General features: G+C 36.4%; 2 protein-coding genes across 2 annotated transcripts; both read left to right on the forward strand.

The window, feature by feature from the left end:
* The first annotated feature begins 1,397 nt into the window (after window positions 1-1,397).
* LOC127620158 (zinc finger and BTB domain-containing protein 8B-like) lies at window positions 1,398-10,818 on the forward strand. Its single transcript, XM_052093274.1, has 4 exons — window positions 1,398-1,517; window positions 2,496-3,547; window positions 3,650-3,807; window positions 9,598-10,818. The coding sequence occupies exons 1-4, from the start codon at window positions 1,468-1,470 to the stop codon at window positions 9,913-9,915; spliced, it is 1,578 nt and encodes a 525-aa protein (XP_051949234.1). The 5' UTR covers window positions 1,398-1,467; the 3' UTR covers window positions 9,916-10,818.
* Window positions 10,819-12,150: 1,332 nt separating this feature from the next.
* On the forward strand, window positions 12,151-16,350 carry LOC127620068 (tissue alpha-L-fucosidase-like). Its single transcript, XM_052093162.1, has 8 exons — window positions 12,151-12,705; window positions 12,804-12,938; window positions 13,874-14,011; window positions 14,201-14,306; window positions 14,400-14,600; window positions 15,156-15,346; window positions 15,536-15,635; window positions 15,776-16,350. Exons 1-8 carry the CDS (start codon window positions 12,353-12,355, stop codon window positions 15,905-15,907), a joined length of 1,356 nt encoding a protein of 451 aa, XP_051949122.1. The 5' UTR covers window positions 12,151-12,352; the 3' UTR covers window positions 15,908-16,350.
* The last annotated feature ends 1,133 nt before the right edge of the window (window positions 16,351-17,483 follow it).

A 17,483-nucleotide genomic window follows, 5' to 3' on the forward strand; every position in this document is an offset into this window, starting at 1 on the left:
ATTCCACTTCCTCCCTTTGAGGAAGAGCCTTAGATTTTCAGACTTTCTTGGTGTTTACAATTATCCTGTCAGATAATTGGGGGCGGCTGTGTACGAAAGCCTGTCCTAGGAATCAAAGTCGTTTGCTACACGGATGGATTATAGTGGTACACACAGGAAGACGGTCTTGGAGAATGTTTATCTCTGCACACTTACTCATGTTTGTTTAATGCGTTTATGACTTGATACCATTAATACAGACATAATTGCCAAAGAATAACTGGTTCAGATGGCATCCAGAAAGACTGTTCAATAAATACATCTTTGTGAAGAATCTATCCTCCGACCTCTGATTCTCTGACCGGAATCCAGTCCATATTTGGCCGCCTCAATCAGCGTATTATAAAGTTGTAGCACACCTTTGCTATAACTAATACAGCATATTTAAGATAAATAAGTTAAGCTGTATTTTTAGAAATGCATTGGATCTCTTTAGCCAAGTTTCTATCTTTGTCATATCGCTGTAATTTTTTTAATATTTCAGTAAATATTAAAATACTAAAAGTGTCACATTTGTTTTTTTCACAGATTTGATTGGTTTTAGAAAGTAACTTCAAAGTAAAGTAATTAGTAATCTAATTACTTTCCAGAAGAAGTCATTAGTAAAGTAATTTAATATAAAAAAGTAATTAGTAATCAGTAGTGGATTACTTTTTTTGAAAGTAACTTACCCAATACTACTGGACGTCACACACCTGCATCTCGGTGAAGTCGGAGTTGAACATTTCCGAACGACTTTCCAAGTTGGAATTACAACTTCAAGTGGCGTTCCATTGCACTTTTCCCAGTGGGAAGTTGGAAAATCCAGCTTTCCGAGCTGAATGGAAAGCAGCATTATAATGTTTTGAACTTAGTAGTTAAATAAGGTCTGTAGTGTGTTTTTTTTAAATAAGTATGTAATTCAATATGGCTTCAAAATTCACGTTTGAGGTATGAAAGTGTATCATTTATATTGTAGAACAGAATGTCCTCGTTTCGTCAAGTAATGTTTAACACCTTATTTTACTCATAATTTCGATTATTATAAAAACCATAGGAAAATACAGAGTGAACCCATGGCGAATTCTCTTCCGGGTTTTTGGACTACAACCTGAAAAAACTAATTGAAGGCCGGCAGAGATAATTTTAATTGAATGTCTTCTTACCACAGATACAGGACATGTGGAAAAACATAGTTAAGCACTGTTCAGCCCGCCCTTGCCTGCTGATTCTCATTTTCAATTGGTCCAAACATTAAATACTTATACATATTAATTAGATTACGTTTTACGCGAGTATTATTATTATTATTATTAATTGACGTCATTAAACCCCGCCACGGCTATGGGCTTTTGAGGCAGTGACAGGAAGTACAACGTAGAAACAGGAAGTCAGGAAGACATTTTTATAAGACCACCAAGAAGAGCAAGCAAACAACAACCTTAATTTATGTATATACAGATTACTGACGTCCAAAATCAACGTGTCCCGTATCAGAGGTAGTAGAAATTTTTTAACTCTTGTTTCGTGTGCGCTGTGTTTGTTTTTGTAAGACGGGTCTTACTATTGTTCGCTACTGCTTCCTAAGATTAATCATTCAACTTTACTACTGTGAAAATCTTTTGTCTTGAAAGCCTGTGATTCTGATATCCATGCCGAGATAAGAACCGCTAGCAAAATTAGATGTCACGAGTCTGATTGGTTCGTTAATGTTGACAGGCAGTCTTTAATCTATCAGTGCTTCTGAACTGGACAGTGGGTTGCAGCTCTGTTCTGATGCAGGCAAAGCAATGCTAAATGCAAATAATAAAATGCAACTAACCATACTCGTGCATAGTTAGGATAGGAAAGTAATAATTGCATGGTTAATTGCCATGTTAATTATTCGTTTATTTAAAAAAAACAACAACAAAAACATCGTGGTTACAGTAAGGTAATTTCAATGTAAGTGAATGGGGCAATATACAACTATATACATGTTAACAATATTTTCATAACGATGTAATGGAGGCAAACCCTGCAATCGTTTAAATGCTGTAACACAGGTAAATCCCTTATTTATCAAACTCAAATCATGTCAAAATTTGTAATGTTTACGTCTTGTCACACTTTTTAAAAAGTGTGTATTTCAATGTTTATTGATAGGCCCCATTCGTTCCCATTGAAAGGGCCCCACTGTAACTGTGGTTTTTGCCTTTTTTATAATTTTTATTAAAAGAGGGACGAGTCGAAGTGATAACTTTGTGCTACAAATGGTGATACAACAAATTGAACTCAGAACATTCCTTTTAATAGGCGTAAAAAAGAAGAGAAAATGCTTCCCATTTCTTCATCTGATATAGTCAAAGGCTGTATGTAAAAAAAATATATATATTTCTGAAACTTTTTATAGGCATAAAGGCTTGTAAATGTTATTGACTTTTTTTTCTGCCTTTCTTCTTGTTTTTTCATCTATTATTTAATATCTACCCTGCCAGAGAAGCCTATGGCTCTGCAGTAAAAATGGAGGTTCCTTCCTACCTGTCTAGGCTCTTGTCTGAGCTGAACGAACAGCGTAAGAGAGACTTCTTCTGTGACTGCAGCATCATAGTGGAGGGACGTGTTTTCAAGGCACACCGAAATATTCTTTTCGCCAGCAGTGGTTATTTTCGGGCCCTCCTGGTGCGTTACCTGCAGGACAATGGCCAACGAAATAGCACAGCCTCTCTAGACATAGTCACAGCCGAGGCGTTCTCATTCATCCTGGACTTTCTGTATTCAGGGAGACTCGCCCTGCGCAGCGACAATGTCATCGAAATTATGTCAGCTGCTAGCTACCTGCAAATGACTGATGTAGTGAACTTTTGTAAGGGCTACATCAAGTCATCCCTGGAGATCTGTAACAGGGAGAGGGAAGGACTGAGAGAGAGACTCAAAGATAATGAGGGGTTGGATGACAGAGGAACCCCTGCTTCTGTCACTAATGCTCCTTTTGCTTCCAATTTTGAAGGAGACAAAAGGGCCGCTCGGGTCACAGAGGCCCTCAGCCCTGATGACGCTCCAACGGCTGCCGTCTCCACACCACCTGCAACAAGTAGCAAAGACTCAGAGAGCGAAAACTCACAAGGAGGATATCCCAACCCGTCTCATATGAATGCTCCAATAAAGAGGAGTCCAGGCCTAGGTTTGGTTAACTCATCCACCCCAGGTTTGCTTTTGGGGTTGGTGCACCCCAAAATCGAGTATGACCCTGATGAAGAGGGTGAGTCTTCTCGGGAATCCAAAGACACCACTCTTTATCAAGGCCCACATGATGGGGAGAGAGCGGTTAACACTAGTCCAACTCCAAGCACTGAACATCCCTCAATATCATTTCCAATGAAACAGTTCTCAGATGTGCTATTCAGAGGGGGAAGCAACCCTAACCGTGATGAACATTTCTCCCAGAGCTTGGGGTATGGTATTGGATTTGGTCGTATGGATGAGGCGCTTGGCCCCGGGGGTCCCTGTGGTATGGAGATTCAAAATGATTGGTATGGGGATGATCCAGGTAAGAGTTGTTGTGTTGCTACTGAATAAATCTAACATTTTTGAATTTTGATAGAAAGAAAGATGTAGGAATGTGTGGTAAAATATGTGTGCATTTACACAGGGAGACTGCACAAATGTCCGTTCTGCCCGTATACAGCCAAACAAAAGGGTATTTTGAAGAGGCACATCCGTTGTCACACAGGAGAAAGACCCTATCCTTGTGAGGTCTGCGGCAAACGTTTTACACGTCAAGAACATCTTCGAACTCATGCAATTTCGGTAAGTCCTCATAAGCCCTCAGAAATATAATTATGTTAATTAATGTAATTAGGGCTGCCCAAGTTAACATTTTACCCAAAAATTTGTATTCTGTTATCATTTACTCACCCTCCTGTTTTTTCAACCCCTTATGACTCTACTGTGGAACACTAAACATCCTTTTTAACCACACAATAGCTTGTGTACACATGACGTCACGTCACTGCGTTGATGTGGCGCAAAATGCTGATGGAGGGCAGCAAGTGATTTTCTACATAGGAAGCGCTACCAAAAACTCAAATTGTCTAAGTTTTGCGTTGTTGACGGTTGCTCAAATCGATCAAACTGGGAAACCACAAGGAGATTTTATCATGTACCAAAAGTTGTTGTTCATAAGGGGGATCAAATGCAAGAAATTGACTGAAAACGCCTGAAAAATGGCTTGTAAATTTGCGCCTACGGTCAGGAGGAGCCGAGTTGGATAATGCTCGCGTGTGCAGTGACCACTTCATCCAAGGTTAAGTTATTACAACTTAAGAATAGACATTTCTTTATTAACCACAAAAGGAACATTGTATTTTGTATAGTTCATCTGTGGGTGTGCACTGGTGATATATTTAAAACAATAGATGGTACAAGCAACACCACACTAACACTGTAATGTGTAACACAGGCGAACATAAATAACTTACCCTGCCATGCAATTGCAATGACTTCTCCGTCTTGTTTCATGACGATCCATGTCTTTAGTGGCGTTCCTGCGGACCTTTGAGAGTGGTTAACCTCATAACTTAAAGTAAACATCCGTAACGCTAACATCTAGTGGCGCAGCAGCGTTTAATGTTTGTTGCTAGGTTAATCCACAGGACAAAAAATAAATCCCACTTAGCCGGGCGAAAACCAAACGACAGTCATTGTGGAGCACATTGGTACTGAGGTTGTTGACCCAAACACTAACAAAAAAGTTGTATGCCTCCATACTTTTGTATTCTTTCATTTGTTTTCTGGAGTAGAAGGATGTCTGGAGGACAAGGTAGTTGTTTATATCTATCGCCTCGATGGCAGGCAACCATTTTAATTCAGTTGAAAAATCGCTCCTCTTCATAACATAAGGATCACGTTCAACATATGTTGTGATTTTCTGTTTATACCTTGCTCTCGTAATAGCGTCTAAACTAGTACAGTGTGAACTTTCCTCCATTTCGTCCATTCTGCTTTTCACTTCCTGCCCTCCATCTGAATTTTGCGTGTCATCAGAATCACGTGACTGCAAACAAGCTATACTTGTGAATGGTGACTGAGGCTGTCAGTCTAACATCTCTTTTTGTGTTCCATGGAAGAAAGTCATATGGGTTTGGATCAATATGAGAGTGAGTATCTTACCTAAAAAGTTTTTTTTTTAAATTTTTGGGTGAAATCTTCAACAATTTAAACAAAAGATTAAATGTTAAATGCCGTTAAAGCAAGTAACTTTTTTCAGTGTTAAAATACTTTTTTTTTTTTAATCCCAGCTTAATATACAGAAACAACTGTAAGTAATATTTTCTTAGGTAAATTATCTAAAAAAACGGGCCGGTACTTGCCAGCAGGCTGGCCCAAATTACCCTGTTGCCCACGGGGAAAACGCCTTAAATACACCTTAGCCAAATACATTTAAACTCAGTTTTTGACAATTCCTGACATTTAATTTTAGAAAACATTTCCTGTCTTAGGTCAGTTAGGATCACTACTTTATTTTAAGAATATTAAATGTCAGAAAAATAGAAGAGAGAATGATTTATTTCAGCTTTGATTTCTCTCATCACTTTCCCAGTGGGTCAGAAGTTTACATACACTTTGTTATTATTTGGTAGCATTGCCTTTAAATTGTTTAACTTGGGTCAAATATTTTGGGTTGCCTTCCACAAGCTTCTCACAATAAGTTGCTGGAATTTTAGCCCATTCCTCCAGACAGATTCAGGTTTGTAGACCTCCTTGCTCGCTCACACTTTTTCAGTTCTGCCCACAAATTTTCTATCGGATGAGGTCGGGGCTTTGTGATGGCCACTCCAATACCTTGACTTTGTTGTCCTCAAGCCATTTTGGAGGTATGCTTAGGGTCATTGTCCATTTAGAAGACCCATTTGAAACTGAGCTTTAACTTCTTGGCTGATGGCTTGAGATTTTGCTTCAATATATCCACATAATTGTACTTCCTCATGATGACATCTATTTTGTGAAGTGCACCAGTCCCTCCTGCAGCAAAGCACCCCCACAACATGATGTTGCCACCCCCATACTTCACGGTTGGGATGGTGTTCTTCGGCTTGCAAGCCTCACCCTTTTTCCTCTAAACATAACGATGGTCATTATGGCAAAACAGTTCAATTTGTGTTTCATCAGACCAGAAGACATTTTTCCAAAAAGTAAGATCGTTGTCCCCTTGTGCACTTGCAAACTGTAGTCTGGCTATTTTATGGTGGTTTTGGAGCAGTTGCTTCTTCCTTGCTGAGCAGCCTTTCAGGTTATGCCGATATAGGACTCGTTTTACTGTGGATATAGATACTTGTTTCCTCCAGCATTCACAAATTTAAACTTTCAGACATGGTGTAATTGAGATGAATATGCCGGTTTGTTTTTAAAAATGTGTAAGAATTACATGTGTGTGAATATTAATTTGCCCATTTTCTAGAGTCGTTACAGTAGTTATTCGGACTCTTTGTACAGTGAAGAGGACATAGAGGCTGCTAACAGGTTTAACAACAAATAAACATGCAAATACATGACGTGAGTCAATCAGACGTTGTGTTGAGTGATAGAGACTGTTTGAGCAATCATGAGCGCTTTTAGCTTTACTCGCTTTATCATGAGTGCTCTCTGTGTCAATCAAAGACATGCACTCTTCATCCTCAGTCACTCATCCCAATATAAATCAGATTAATGTTGGTCACAATACCACTATTAATAAATAGAACTGTTTAACCTTTGATAACGACACTTGAGTCTTTATGAATTTGCTTAATAATTAGTGATTTGTATTACAGCAAAACTCAAAGACAGTAAACAGTCCATAGATATTGGAGCAGTTTTAGAGCTTGTTTTGAATATATTTTTCTTATACACTGTTCAAGTGTAACTGTTTATGCCACTTTTAAGTGGAATTGCGAAATTTTGAATTTGTTTTTATAGAATAAATTTTTTGTTGTGATTATTTAAGTCAAGCTCTTTACTCCATTTGTAAGTGCATGTAATATTTCTCTTCATCCATACAAAACTCACTGGATTTGTTATTTATTTTTGTACCTGATTATTAAAGATAAAATAAGCTATTACACCATTCTAAGTAGAAGTTGAATTTATGTGTGAGTTTTATAAAAATGCTAGCTTGACTAAGTTAAATGCATTAAGCTGAAGACATATTTTAGTTACCTTGTAAACAAAAAAACAGTCTGCAGCTCTATTATCTAGGCAAATACAAGTATCGGATCAGGACTTGGTATCGGCAGATATTTAAATATCGGGATCGGGGGCCAAAAAAGCTGATCGGGACATCCCTAGTTTATATTTGCTTACTATTGTTTTACAGATGAACGTGGTACCTTCAGGCATTTGGATATTGATCCCAGACATGTGGAGGCTCAAAATTATTATTATTATTTTTTTTAAGTCTTTGCTGATTTCTTTTGATTTTCCCATGATGTCAAGCAAAGAGGCACTGCGTTTGAAGGTAGGCCTTAAAATAAATCCACAGGTACACCTCCAATTCAGTACACCTCCTATCAGAAACGAATTGTCTAAAGGCTTGACATCATTTTCTGGAATTGTCCAAGATGCTTAATGGCACAGTTAACTTGGTCTATGTAAACTTCTGACCCACTAGAATTGTGATTATAGTAAATTAAAAGTGAAAAAACACTGTTGGTAAAATTACTTGTCATGCACAAAGTAGATTTCCTAAACAACTTGCCTAAACTATAGTTTGCTAATATTAAATCTGTGGAGTGGTTAAAAAAAATGAGTCTTCAACTTCAATTGTATAATAAAACCATAAACTAAAAACACAAATAAGGATTCATATAGGCTTCTTGCAATTATTACATTGTCTGATTGTGATCATTTTATTTTAGAGTATTTAGCACTTTAGCACATTGGACTAGCGAATATAGAAATGGCAATCATAAACTCATTTAAGAGTCCCATTTGCCTGTGCAACATTGAATTATGTGAGCCCTCCATATGAACTGAGGCCATTAGCAACTTGCATTGGGGAGTCGGACCATTTACAGCAGCTCCTGAAAATTAAACGCTAGCTGTGATGTACACGCACCATTTAAACGAGAATTAATTTGATAGTAAACACAAAATATTACGGTTTCACTTTAACATTTGTGTAATGGCAAATGTTCTTAGTCATTGTGGGATCATACATGCATGCAGGGTCAATAACACACAGTGACAGAGGAGGACACGAGAAGGATATGCTCACTCTGTTAATGTGTAGAGGAATGGCGGCTGTAGAGTTGGATATGTCGCTACTGCTTGAAGCTTATCGAGCACTTGTTTTGCCAATATCAAAATGGAGAAAAGAGATCAGATTACCTCAGATTCACGGTTTATGCGGAAAAAGTTAGGAAATTATAAGTTAGCATTAAATTGATCAGAAATGTATCAAGTCATAGCATTCTTTTGCTCTATTCATCAAACATAAGGATCAAACCAATTCATCAACACTGTTGCACTTGTGTATATGGTTGAGTGACAATAAAGGGATTTGATTTGATTTTGATTTAATATTCAATTTGCAGCAGTTAGTTTTGCAAACCTTTGCATTGTAGCTTAGAGTTTTGAAGATATTCAGGGCTGGGGACATTTCAAAATATTCTTTGTACTGTTTATAAATCTCCCACCTTGCTAGTACCAGAGCAACCAGAATGTTAGTGTAAATACAATGTCTGATGTATAATAGTATTTACAAAGTACTTAATTGATTTCATCTAATTAATAAATACAAAAAGTAGTGTTGCAATTTCCATTTTAAATTCTTGGAATGAGATTACAGTTATGAACTTTTAATGAAGTGAATTACTTTTAATTATTTTACTTGAATTACACCTATTTCTAAAATAATATTATATATTGAGGACTAATTTAAAATAAGAATTACGTTAATATGTACATCTGTTTGCATTTTGTGACCACTGACGTTTGTGTGCCTCCTCACGAGTCAATGAACAAGGAGGAAATATAGACTATATAGTAATATAGTATTTAGAAATATAGTATTTTGAATTTGTTTAGCAGAAAAACAAAAACTTTTCTGTGAAGAGTTTTATAAAGTAACTTTAAGTCATTTGTAATGTGATTACTTTTTCAATGAAGTATTTAGTGAGTATTTATTATAGGTTAGTATTTAGTGTCAGTAATATGTTACAATTTTAGAGTAGTAACTTGTAGCTAGTTACCTTTTTTTAATAATCCAACACTGTGCAAAAGTAAAACATTTTTGAACAAGAGCAAACAGTGATTGTATGATGGAATTTCATTTTCAGTAATACATTTACGAAAAATACATTTATGAAAAGTATTACATATGATTTTTTTTTGCTTCCTAATGAGACTGAAAGTATTAACACTGAATACACAATATAATTTCAGCACAATAAAATTTTTGAATTAGTCATCCCAATATGTCATGAGATTAATTGCCATTATCTTAATCAGATACTACCTTCACAGCCCAAGTATTAGTTTTTCATGTATGATTATGCTGCATGAGTTTTTCTCTTATTTCAACATGTTTTAAATATCTGTTTTTGCATGTCTCTTGTACAGGTCCATCGGTCCACGTGGCCCATAGTCTGCAAAGGCTGTCGGCAAGTGTTCTCAGGCATTGTATCCCAAGGAATGAAGCGATATGGACTTTGTGATAGCTGCACCTTTGTTACTACAACTAATGACAACCCCTCCTCCTTGAACCTCAGCATCCAATCAGAGGCTATGGAGAGGGCTACCAGAGACTCCGATTGGCCTGTATTCATGGTGGAAGGGGATGAAGCAGAGCCCAGCATTAGTGTTGCTGAACAGGATGAAACACAGGATGAAAAGCTAATTGTTGCAAGACAGCTTGCAGAGAATGGCCCACTATTGTAGATTGATTTGCACTGTTGCACTTTTTTTTTTAATGTTTACCAAATTACTATCAAAAGAAAGGTCTTTGGGAAGTTGTAAAACACAAGTTTACACAGTGTTCTCCATTTCAAACTATAGCCATTTGTCTTGAGATTATTTGGGGGTCAGGAAAAATGGTTAATTACTTAATTGTATTTACACTTGGTTTTGATTTAGTATAAATCTGCATTGGTTAATTATGAAATAACATATTTTGCTGTATGACAATGAGGGCCCAACAGACTATTGAATGTGCTGTGGCATTTGTGTGAATGAGTATTGTAATTGTTTTAAAAAAAGCACCATCTCATATGTGATCTGCCTTAAACACCATAATTAACGGTGTTGTGAGAGTAACACTTTACAATAAGTTTACATTAGTTAACATGAACTAACAATGAACAATACTTTTACAGTATTTATTAATCTTAGTTAATGTTAATTTCAACATATAGTAACTTATTTTTTAAATCAAAAGTTGTATTATGTTAACATTTGTTAATGAACTATGGACTCACGTGAATTAACAATGAATTGTTTTATTAACTAACATTAAAAATGATCAATAAATGCTGTAAAAATATAATGTTCATTGTTAGTTCATGTTAACTAATGTTAACGAATTGGACCTTATTGTAAAGTGTTACACCATTGTGAGAATGTTGTCTGTCCCAGAAGTATTTTGTTTTGTCATAGCACACCAAAAAGAATATATATATATATATATATATATATTTAATTTGGTTGGCTACAAAAGAGAAAAAAAAGGTTATTTATTCAATTGTGTTTATGCAACTATTATGTTTAGCCTTTATATTCATTATCTTTGCTTCATGAAAGTCATAATGCTAATTGCATTTTTATTCCATTTGTCTTCCTTTGAGAAGCAACTACACATTTGTTTTAAAATATATATATATATATATATATATATATATATATATATATATATATATATATATATAAAAAAAAACTCACAGCTGACTCTCTTCATTATCTACAATAACTGGCATTTCTCATTTTACAAAAGGCAACAGTGGCCAATAAATCATAACATTTATTATTATTAAAGCAAGCATATATAAAAACATTTAATGCACCTTACGATGAAAAACAGGTATGAAAGTTTATAAAATACGATGTCAGCACATGACAAAAATTATTTAAATGTGCGCTCAGTAACTTTTGTCTTTGTTTAATCTTGGATTTACACTGACACATAGCGGCTTGGATGCAGCATCATTTAAAATCAATAGGTAACAGTTTCAGATATCATTGCAGATATTTACGGCTGTCATATCACCCTGCAGCTTTTACCTGGTTGCCTGCTAAACCTAAGCAGGATTGAGCCTTGCCAGTACCTGGATGGGAGACCTCCTGGGAAAAAACCAAGTTTACTGGTGGAAGTGGTATTAGGGAGGCCAGGGAGGCTCACCCTATGGTCTGTGTGGGTCCTTATGCAGGGGCACTAAACTGTAAAAAGCACTGTCTTTTGGATGAGAGGTCCTGACTCTGTGGTCATTAAAAATCCCACTTCCTGTAAAGAGTAGGGGTGTAACCCCTGGTGTCCTGGCCAAATCCTCCCCATTTGGCCCTTATCTATCATGGCCTCCTAATAATCTCCATCCCTGATTTGGCTGCATCACTCTACTCTCTCTGCTCCACCAATTGTGTGTGTGGTGTGTTCAGGCACAATATGGCTGCTGTTGCATCATCCAGGTGGATGCTGCACACTGGTGGTGGTTGAGGAGATTCCCCTATACTATGTAAAGTGCTTTGAGTGCCTAGAAAAGCACTATATAAATGTAAGGAATTATTATATTTAGTATTTACAGTCACCCATGATTACTTTAATCAATGAGTGAAAATGTCAAATTTAATCAGATGGTTACTGAGATTAATGTCAAATAACAGGACGGTTACTGAGAAGTGTTCGACTGGTCATGTGATTGTAACATGGCAGCCCCCATGTGTGGACCCTCTCCATGTAGAATAAAACAGCTTTTATAAGGTTATTGATATGACTAGTGTCTACATTTTAGTATGAGTGGTCATGACTTTATACATATACTGCAAAATTACAATTAATGTCTTCAGGAGTTAAACATTTTTTAACGAGGAAAATAATTACGGAGTGCACCTTTAAAAGGAAGCACATTCTTTTATAAAAGCCTGTTCATTTGTTTTGGTCACATGTTTAATGTCATATGATGAACCAGGAAATAGAAACGTGTTTGTTTATGACCGCGCTATGTTTAGTTGAAATGGATCTAGGAAGAAATATATAGAATAACGTTTTGTGCAGACGTCAGTGTGCGTTAACATGTATTCACTGATATTGGAGGTTTAGGCTCACTTTTGCTCATTAATGCTCGCGCTCAATTCTGCAAATTGAACTGGAGTTTATTTCTGTTAAATAATGGAAGTGACTCGGAGTCAGATATCACCGTTTCTTTGTCTGTTATCATGTGTGTCGTTAATCGGAGCTCGATACACTCCCGATTGGGCTAGTTTGGACTCAAGACCTCTGCCTGAATGGTACGACGATGCGAAGTTCGGGATCTTCATTCACTGGGGAGTGTTTTCTGTGCCCGCGTTCGGCAGCGAGTGGTTCTGGTGGAACTGGCAGGGTGCGCACAAAGCTAATTATATTCTGTACATGGCCAAGAATTATCCACCTGGATTCACCTATGCGGATTTCGCACCTGGATTTCGCGCAGAGTTTTTTGATCCTTCTGAATGGGCAGAAATCTTCGAAGCTTCAGGAGCAAAGTGCGTATTTAGGACAAGTTAGACATGCATTTGCATGTTATTTGTATGTTTTTGCATATAATGTTGTTGTTGTTGTTTTTTTTTTTTTTTTTGCACAGATATGTGGTGCTCACATCCAAACATCACGAAGGGTTCACCAACTGGGGCTCCCCAAACTCCTGGAACTGGAATTCAGTGGATAATGGACCGCGCAGGGATCTTGTTGCAGATTTGGGCGTTGAAATAAGGAAAAGGTTTGTTTGTTTGTAGGTGTTTGCACACTTTGGTGAATAAAAGTACCGATGTCTTTCCATAAGAGCAACATCTGTACATTATCCCAAACTTTTGGCCACCAGTGTAAGTGTATGTTAACTTCTTACCCACTGGAACTCTGATATAGTCAATTAAAAGTGAAACAATCTATCTGTAAACAATTGTTCGAAAAATGACTCATGTCATGCACAAAGTAGATGTCCTAAAAAAACTTGCCAAAACTATAGTTTGCTAATATTAAATCTGTGGAGTGGTTTAAAAATGAGTTTTAATTACTTCAACCTAAGTGTATGTAAACGTATGACTTATACTATGTGTATGTGTATGTGTATGTGTGTGTGTGTGTGTGTGTGTGTGTATATATATATATATATATATGATATGATTCATTGAACTGAGCTTATATCGGGCTAGTGGGAGGCACTCCTACAGAAAAAAATTATAATTGTTATAAATTAATAACCACTTGCTTGATCTAAACAAAATAATTTTAGAATCTGTACTTTACAATGAATATAGCTGATCCTACAAATTTGTCTTTGCTGACAAATTAGAACTGTTTTGTTCTCAGAATTTGCACTTTTGTTATCACAACAATTATATTACATTAGTTGGTAAAACATAAAATGAGATGTTAATAATGAGATATAAAATGTTATACATCATTGGAAAGTTCTCAATTAGTAATATGCAATAAGAAAAAATTGGCAAAACTGCACTGAGTATTATTGTATGAAATTCCCTCTGACACACAAAAAAACAGTATAGTGTATAATAAACAGTAGTGTCTTTTGTGACGTTTTCCTTATTACTTACTGAAACATGCATATAACATAGATAATGACATTACTTAATTTAAAGCAGTCTATCCTGATTCAAATGAGCCCAAACACAACATGAAGTTTATGTTCCTTAGATCTCTGCATTATGGACTCTACAACTCTCTGTTTGAATGGTTCAATCCCCTCTACCTGAGTGACAAGCAGGCTGGTTTCAAGACTCAGGAGTTTGTTTACAACAAACTTATGCCAGAGCTCTACAATTTGGTCAAGAGGTAAATGACATCAGTCATATGATTGATAAGGAAGTGAACCGTTTTATGTAAGGAAGAAATATTGCACAGGATGTAAGCCTGACATTCAGTTGTATTTATGTCTGTTTAAACATCAGCATTTTAAGCAAACATATACAGTTTTTATTTTTATGGGACATTTAAGTGAGATGTCAAAGTGTTTCATTTCAGGTATAAGCCTGAGTTGATATGGTCAGATGGGGACTGGGAAGCACCTGACACCTATTGGAACTCTACTGAATTTCTAGCCTGGCTCTACAATGATAGTCCGGTCAAAGTAAGATCCGCTCACAAAGTCATTCTTATTTTGGAAAAGGGTCTCACATTTTTAATTCAAATTATAATAACTGATTTATTACACTCTTTACAGGATGTAGTTGTGGTTAATGACAGATGGGGGGCGGGCTGTTACTGTAAACATGGAGGTTATTACAACTGTGCTGACAAATTCACCCCAGGGAAGTTACCTAGTCACAAGTGGGAGAAATGCACATCAGTGGACAAATACTCTTGGGGTTATCGTCGTAATATGGAGCTAAACCAACTAATGGATCTATCGTCCATAATAAAGGTGAGATATGTTGCTATTACATGTGGCTGATCTTGAGTGCATTTAAGGAATATTTCACCAAAAAACTAAGAATTCTGTCATAATTCACTTATGCTCGTATAGTTCCAAACACTTACTTTCTTAGGCAGAACATAAAAGGATGTTTAAGGAAAATCATGGGGTTATCAATACAATGACAGTGGAAAGCCTAGAAAGATCCTTAAATATCATAAAATTCGTTCATGCTGCTCATGTGTCATTTTCTATGTCTTCTGCAAGACATATGAGTTTTCATTTTAAGTAAATATCTTTGTCCAGTGCGTGCTCATCATCCACTGCGCTATGAGTTCATTCACATTGTGTGAACTTGAGGCATTTTGCATCATTGGACATAATTTCTTAAGCTTTGAACTTGGACTATTTGAAGTTTTTGAACTTTAGGTGAAATATCTTCCATTGTGTATGTATAATTGAGTGTTTTGCCATTCACATTTGATGTCGCTGCTGTTTTGCTCCTAAATTCACCCTTTGTAATCAATGGAATGCATCATTCGACCTCATTTTGTGTGGCCATAGGACCTGGTATACACAGTGGCCTTGGGGGGCAATTACCTTCTGAATGTGGGACCCCAGCCAGATGGCATGATTCCACCTGTTTTTGAGGAACGTCTCAGAGACGTTGGAGCCTGGATGAAGGTCAATGGTGAAGCCATTTATGCAACAAAGCCTTGGAGAGTACAGACTGAGAATTCAACCGTCCCTGTCTGGTGAGTTGATGCTTTCTAAACTTTTTAAAGATTCTTCTGTGCTGAGTCTCTCTTCTAGTCTCTCTCCTGAAATCTTAGTTTAGCTTTAGTTAGCCTGTGGCATATTTATATTAAAGCTGTGAATGCATCATTAGTTTTTTCATTTTCCTTGAAAAAGGAAATTTTCCTGAAATTTTTTTCCAATTGCAGGTACACCTCAAAAGGCACCACTGTGTATGCCATCTTTACCTCAAGACCCATGCAGTACACCTTTCAGCTCTCTGAACCTAGAACGTCAGACAAAACTGTGGTAAATATTTACGAGAACCTCAGAAATTTGATGTTATGGAAACATTTGTTTCAGGACAAAAATGTGTATTATTTAATGAATAAAATGTAAAATTTTTATATCAAAGAAGATCTTGGCGTTAATCATACATCTGTGTTTAGGTGACTTTGTTGGGTATATCTGAGCCTTTGAAATGGGCTCCTCTACACTCAACGGGACTGATTGTGCTGATAATGGATCTGCCCTATTCACCTGCTCAAGCCTGGACACTTAAGCTGGATGGAGTGGCTTAAACCACTCATTTCTATTGAGGATTATAATGGGATTTTTGTTTTGTAGTTTTGTATGAATCAAATTTTTTATGTGTAATGAACAACACATAAGGACCTAATAAAATTATTTTAAATCGATAATTGTGGACTTAAATTAGATGAATTAGATATAATAAAACATGTGGCTAAAAGTGAAATTTAAACCAGAAATTATATTATCGTTATTTTCATATTTGTTGGAAAATTCACAAATTCCTAAAATGTTTTAACAGTTAGCACATTTTACACAGCACCACTAATCATTTTGTGATGCAATAGTCACTGTTCTGTTAATAGGCAAGTCAGGTTTATTGGAATTCCAGCCATATGCACAAATACAGTGAAATTAAATGTAATATTTTTTCAGGGTCTTCAGTGTAATTTATAGACAAGGAAATAATAATAATAAAGCTGCAGCTGATACATTGTCCTAAAGAAATGTATGTAATTACTTCAACACAACACAGAATTAGTTTTGTGTTGCTTACTAAGGGGCATAACTATCATTATTTCTCATAGTTATGGTTAGAGATTTGAACAAAGACAGATACGAGTAGATAGTTTAAGTGTTAAACTTTAGCACATAACTGCAGAGACTATTTAGCAGAGATTGGCCACTTCTATTAGAATGAATGGGAGAAACTACATCTATCAAAGGATGTAGAAAGGAAGCCCCGCCTTACAGGTAAAAGAGCCAACTTGAGAGCGCGCATACGGATTAGCTATATGAGCTGGGAAAATTGTGTTGTTTTTTAGCTTAATCTGAGGTAAAGAAGCACATATTTTACTGCTGATTTCAAATATGTTCTTTGAAATCTTGACCAACCATTTTGGAGATTTTGGTCTTGCCCCATTCATGTAGTAGAAGCTGCTATTTCATGACTGGAAATAGCTCTGAAATAGCTTCCTGGGAGAGTTCCAAAGATGGCCGCCAGTGGACTGAATTGCTAGATACAATTTTAGAACACTTCCTGCATTGTTTGCGCAAAATGTTCTTATTGAGAATTTAGGTAAAAAGTTCTTAAGCAGAAATCGGCCTGTGCTTACTGAAATTTTAACCACTGCCCCCAGTGGCTGAAGCTGGAAGTGTTGTTGAAACCAAGAGTTTTTTTATTTGTTGTAATGTAAGAGGCAACAGAATATTTTGTTAAGCAGACATCCTACTCCAAACCCAAGCTTAACTGCCAGTGGCATATAAATATTATCTTAGAGGGAAAATGCATCCTCTGAATCAGGCTCATTAATGTTTATGCAAACGTACTTTATGGTTTCCATGAGACTAGAATCCGTTTGTCTGATAGTAGATGGCAGTTGTCAGTAACTTGGCAGAATTGGGTTGATGTCAGTGCACAAGAACTTTTGGAAGCAACATATCAAGTTGATCAGACATGATACCTCAAATTGCCTTTTTGAAGAGTTCTGTGCTATTACCTTTCTGAGTAATAAGACCTCATTTCTCTCCTGTAAAAAATCAATTAGACCTACATTGAATTGAGGACCCCAAACCATGTATAAAAAACCAGAATAGCGTGGAGACTTGAGGGTGGCCTTTGAATAG

Source organism: Xyrauchen texanus, chromosome 26, assembly GCF_025860055.1.
Source record: "Xyrauchen texanus isolate HMW12.3.18 chromosome 26, RBS_HiC_50CHRs, whole genome shotgun sequence".
NCBI lineage: Eukaryota > Metazoa > Chordata > Actinopteri > Cypriniformes > Catostomidae > Xyrauchen > Xyrauchen texanus.

Bases quoted from the DNA above. Each gene is read 5' to 3' on its own strand.
- LOC127620158 (XM_052093274.1), top strand. From the start codon at position 1,468: ATGTATATACAGATTACTGACGTCCAAAATCAACGTGTCCCGTATCAG. The intron at 1,518-2,495 runs GTAGTAGAAATT...CTACCCTGCCAG, and splicing joins CAACGTGTCCCGTATCAGAG to AGAAGCCTATGGCTCTGCAG. The intron at 3,548-3,649 runs GTAAGAGTTGTT...GCATTTACACAG, and splicing joins TTGGTATGGGGATGATCCAG to GGAGACTGCACAAATGTCCG.
- LOC127620068 (XM_052093162.1), top strand. From the start codon at position 12,353: ATGGAAGTGACTCGGAGTCAGATATCACCGTTTCTTTGTCTGTTATCA. The intron at 14,307-14,399 runs GTAAGATCCGCT...CACTCTTTACAG, and splicing joins ACAATGATAGTCCGGTCAAA to GATGTAGTTGTGGTTAATGA. The intron at 15,636-15,775 runs GTAAATATTTAC...ATCTGTGTTTAG, and splicing joins GAACGTCAGACAAAACTGTG to GTGACTTTGTTGGGTATATC.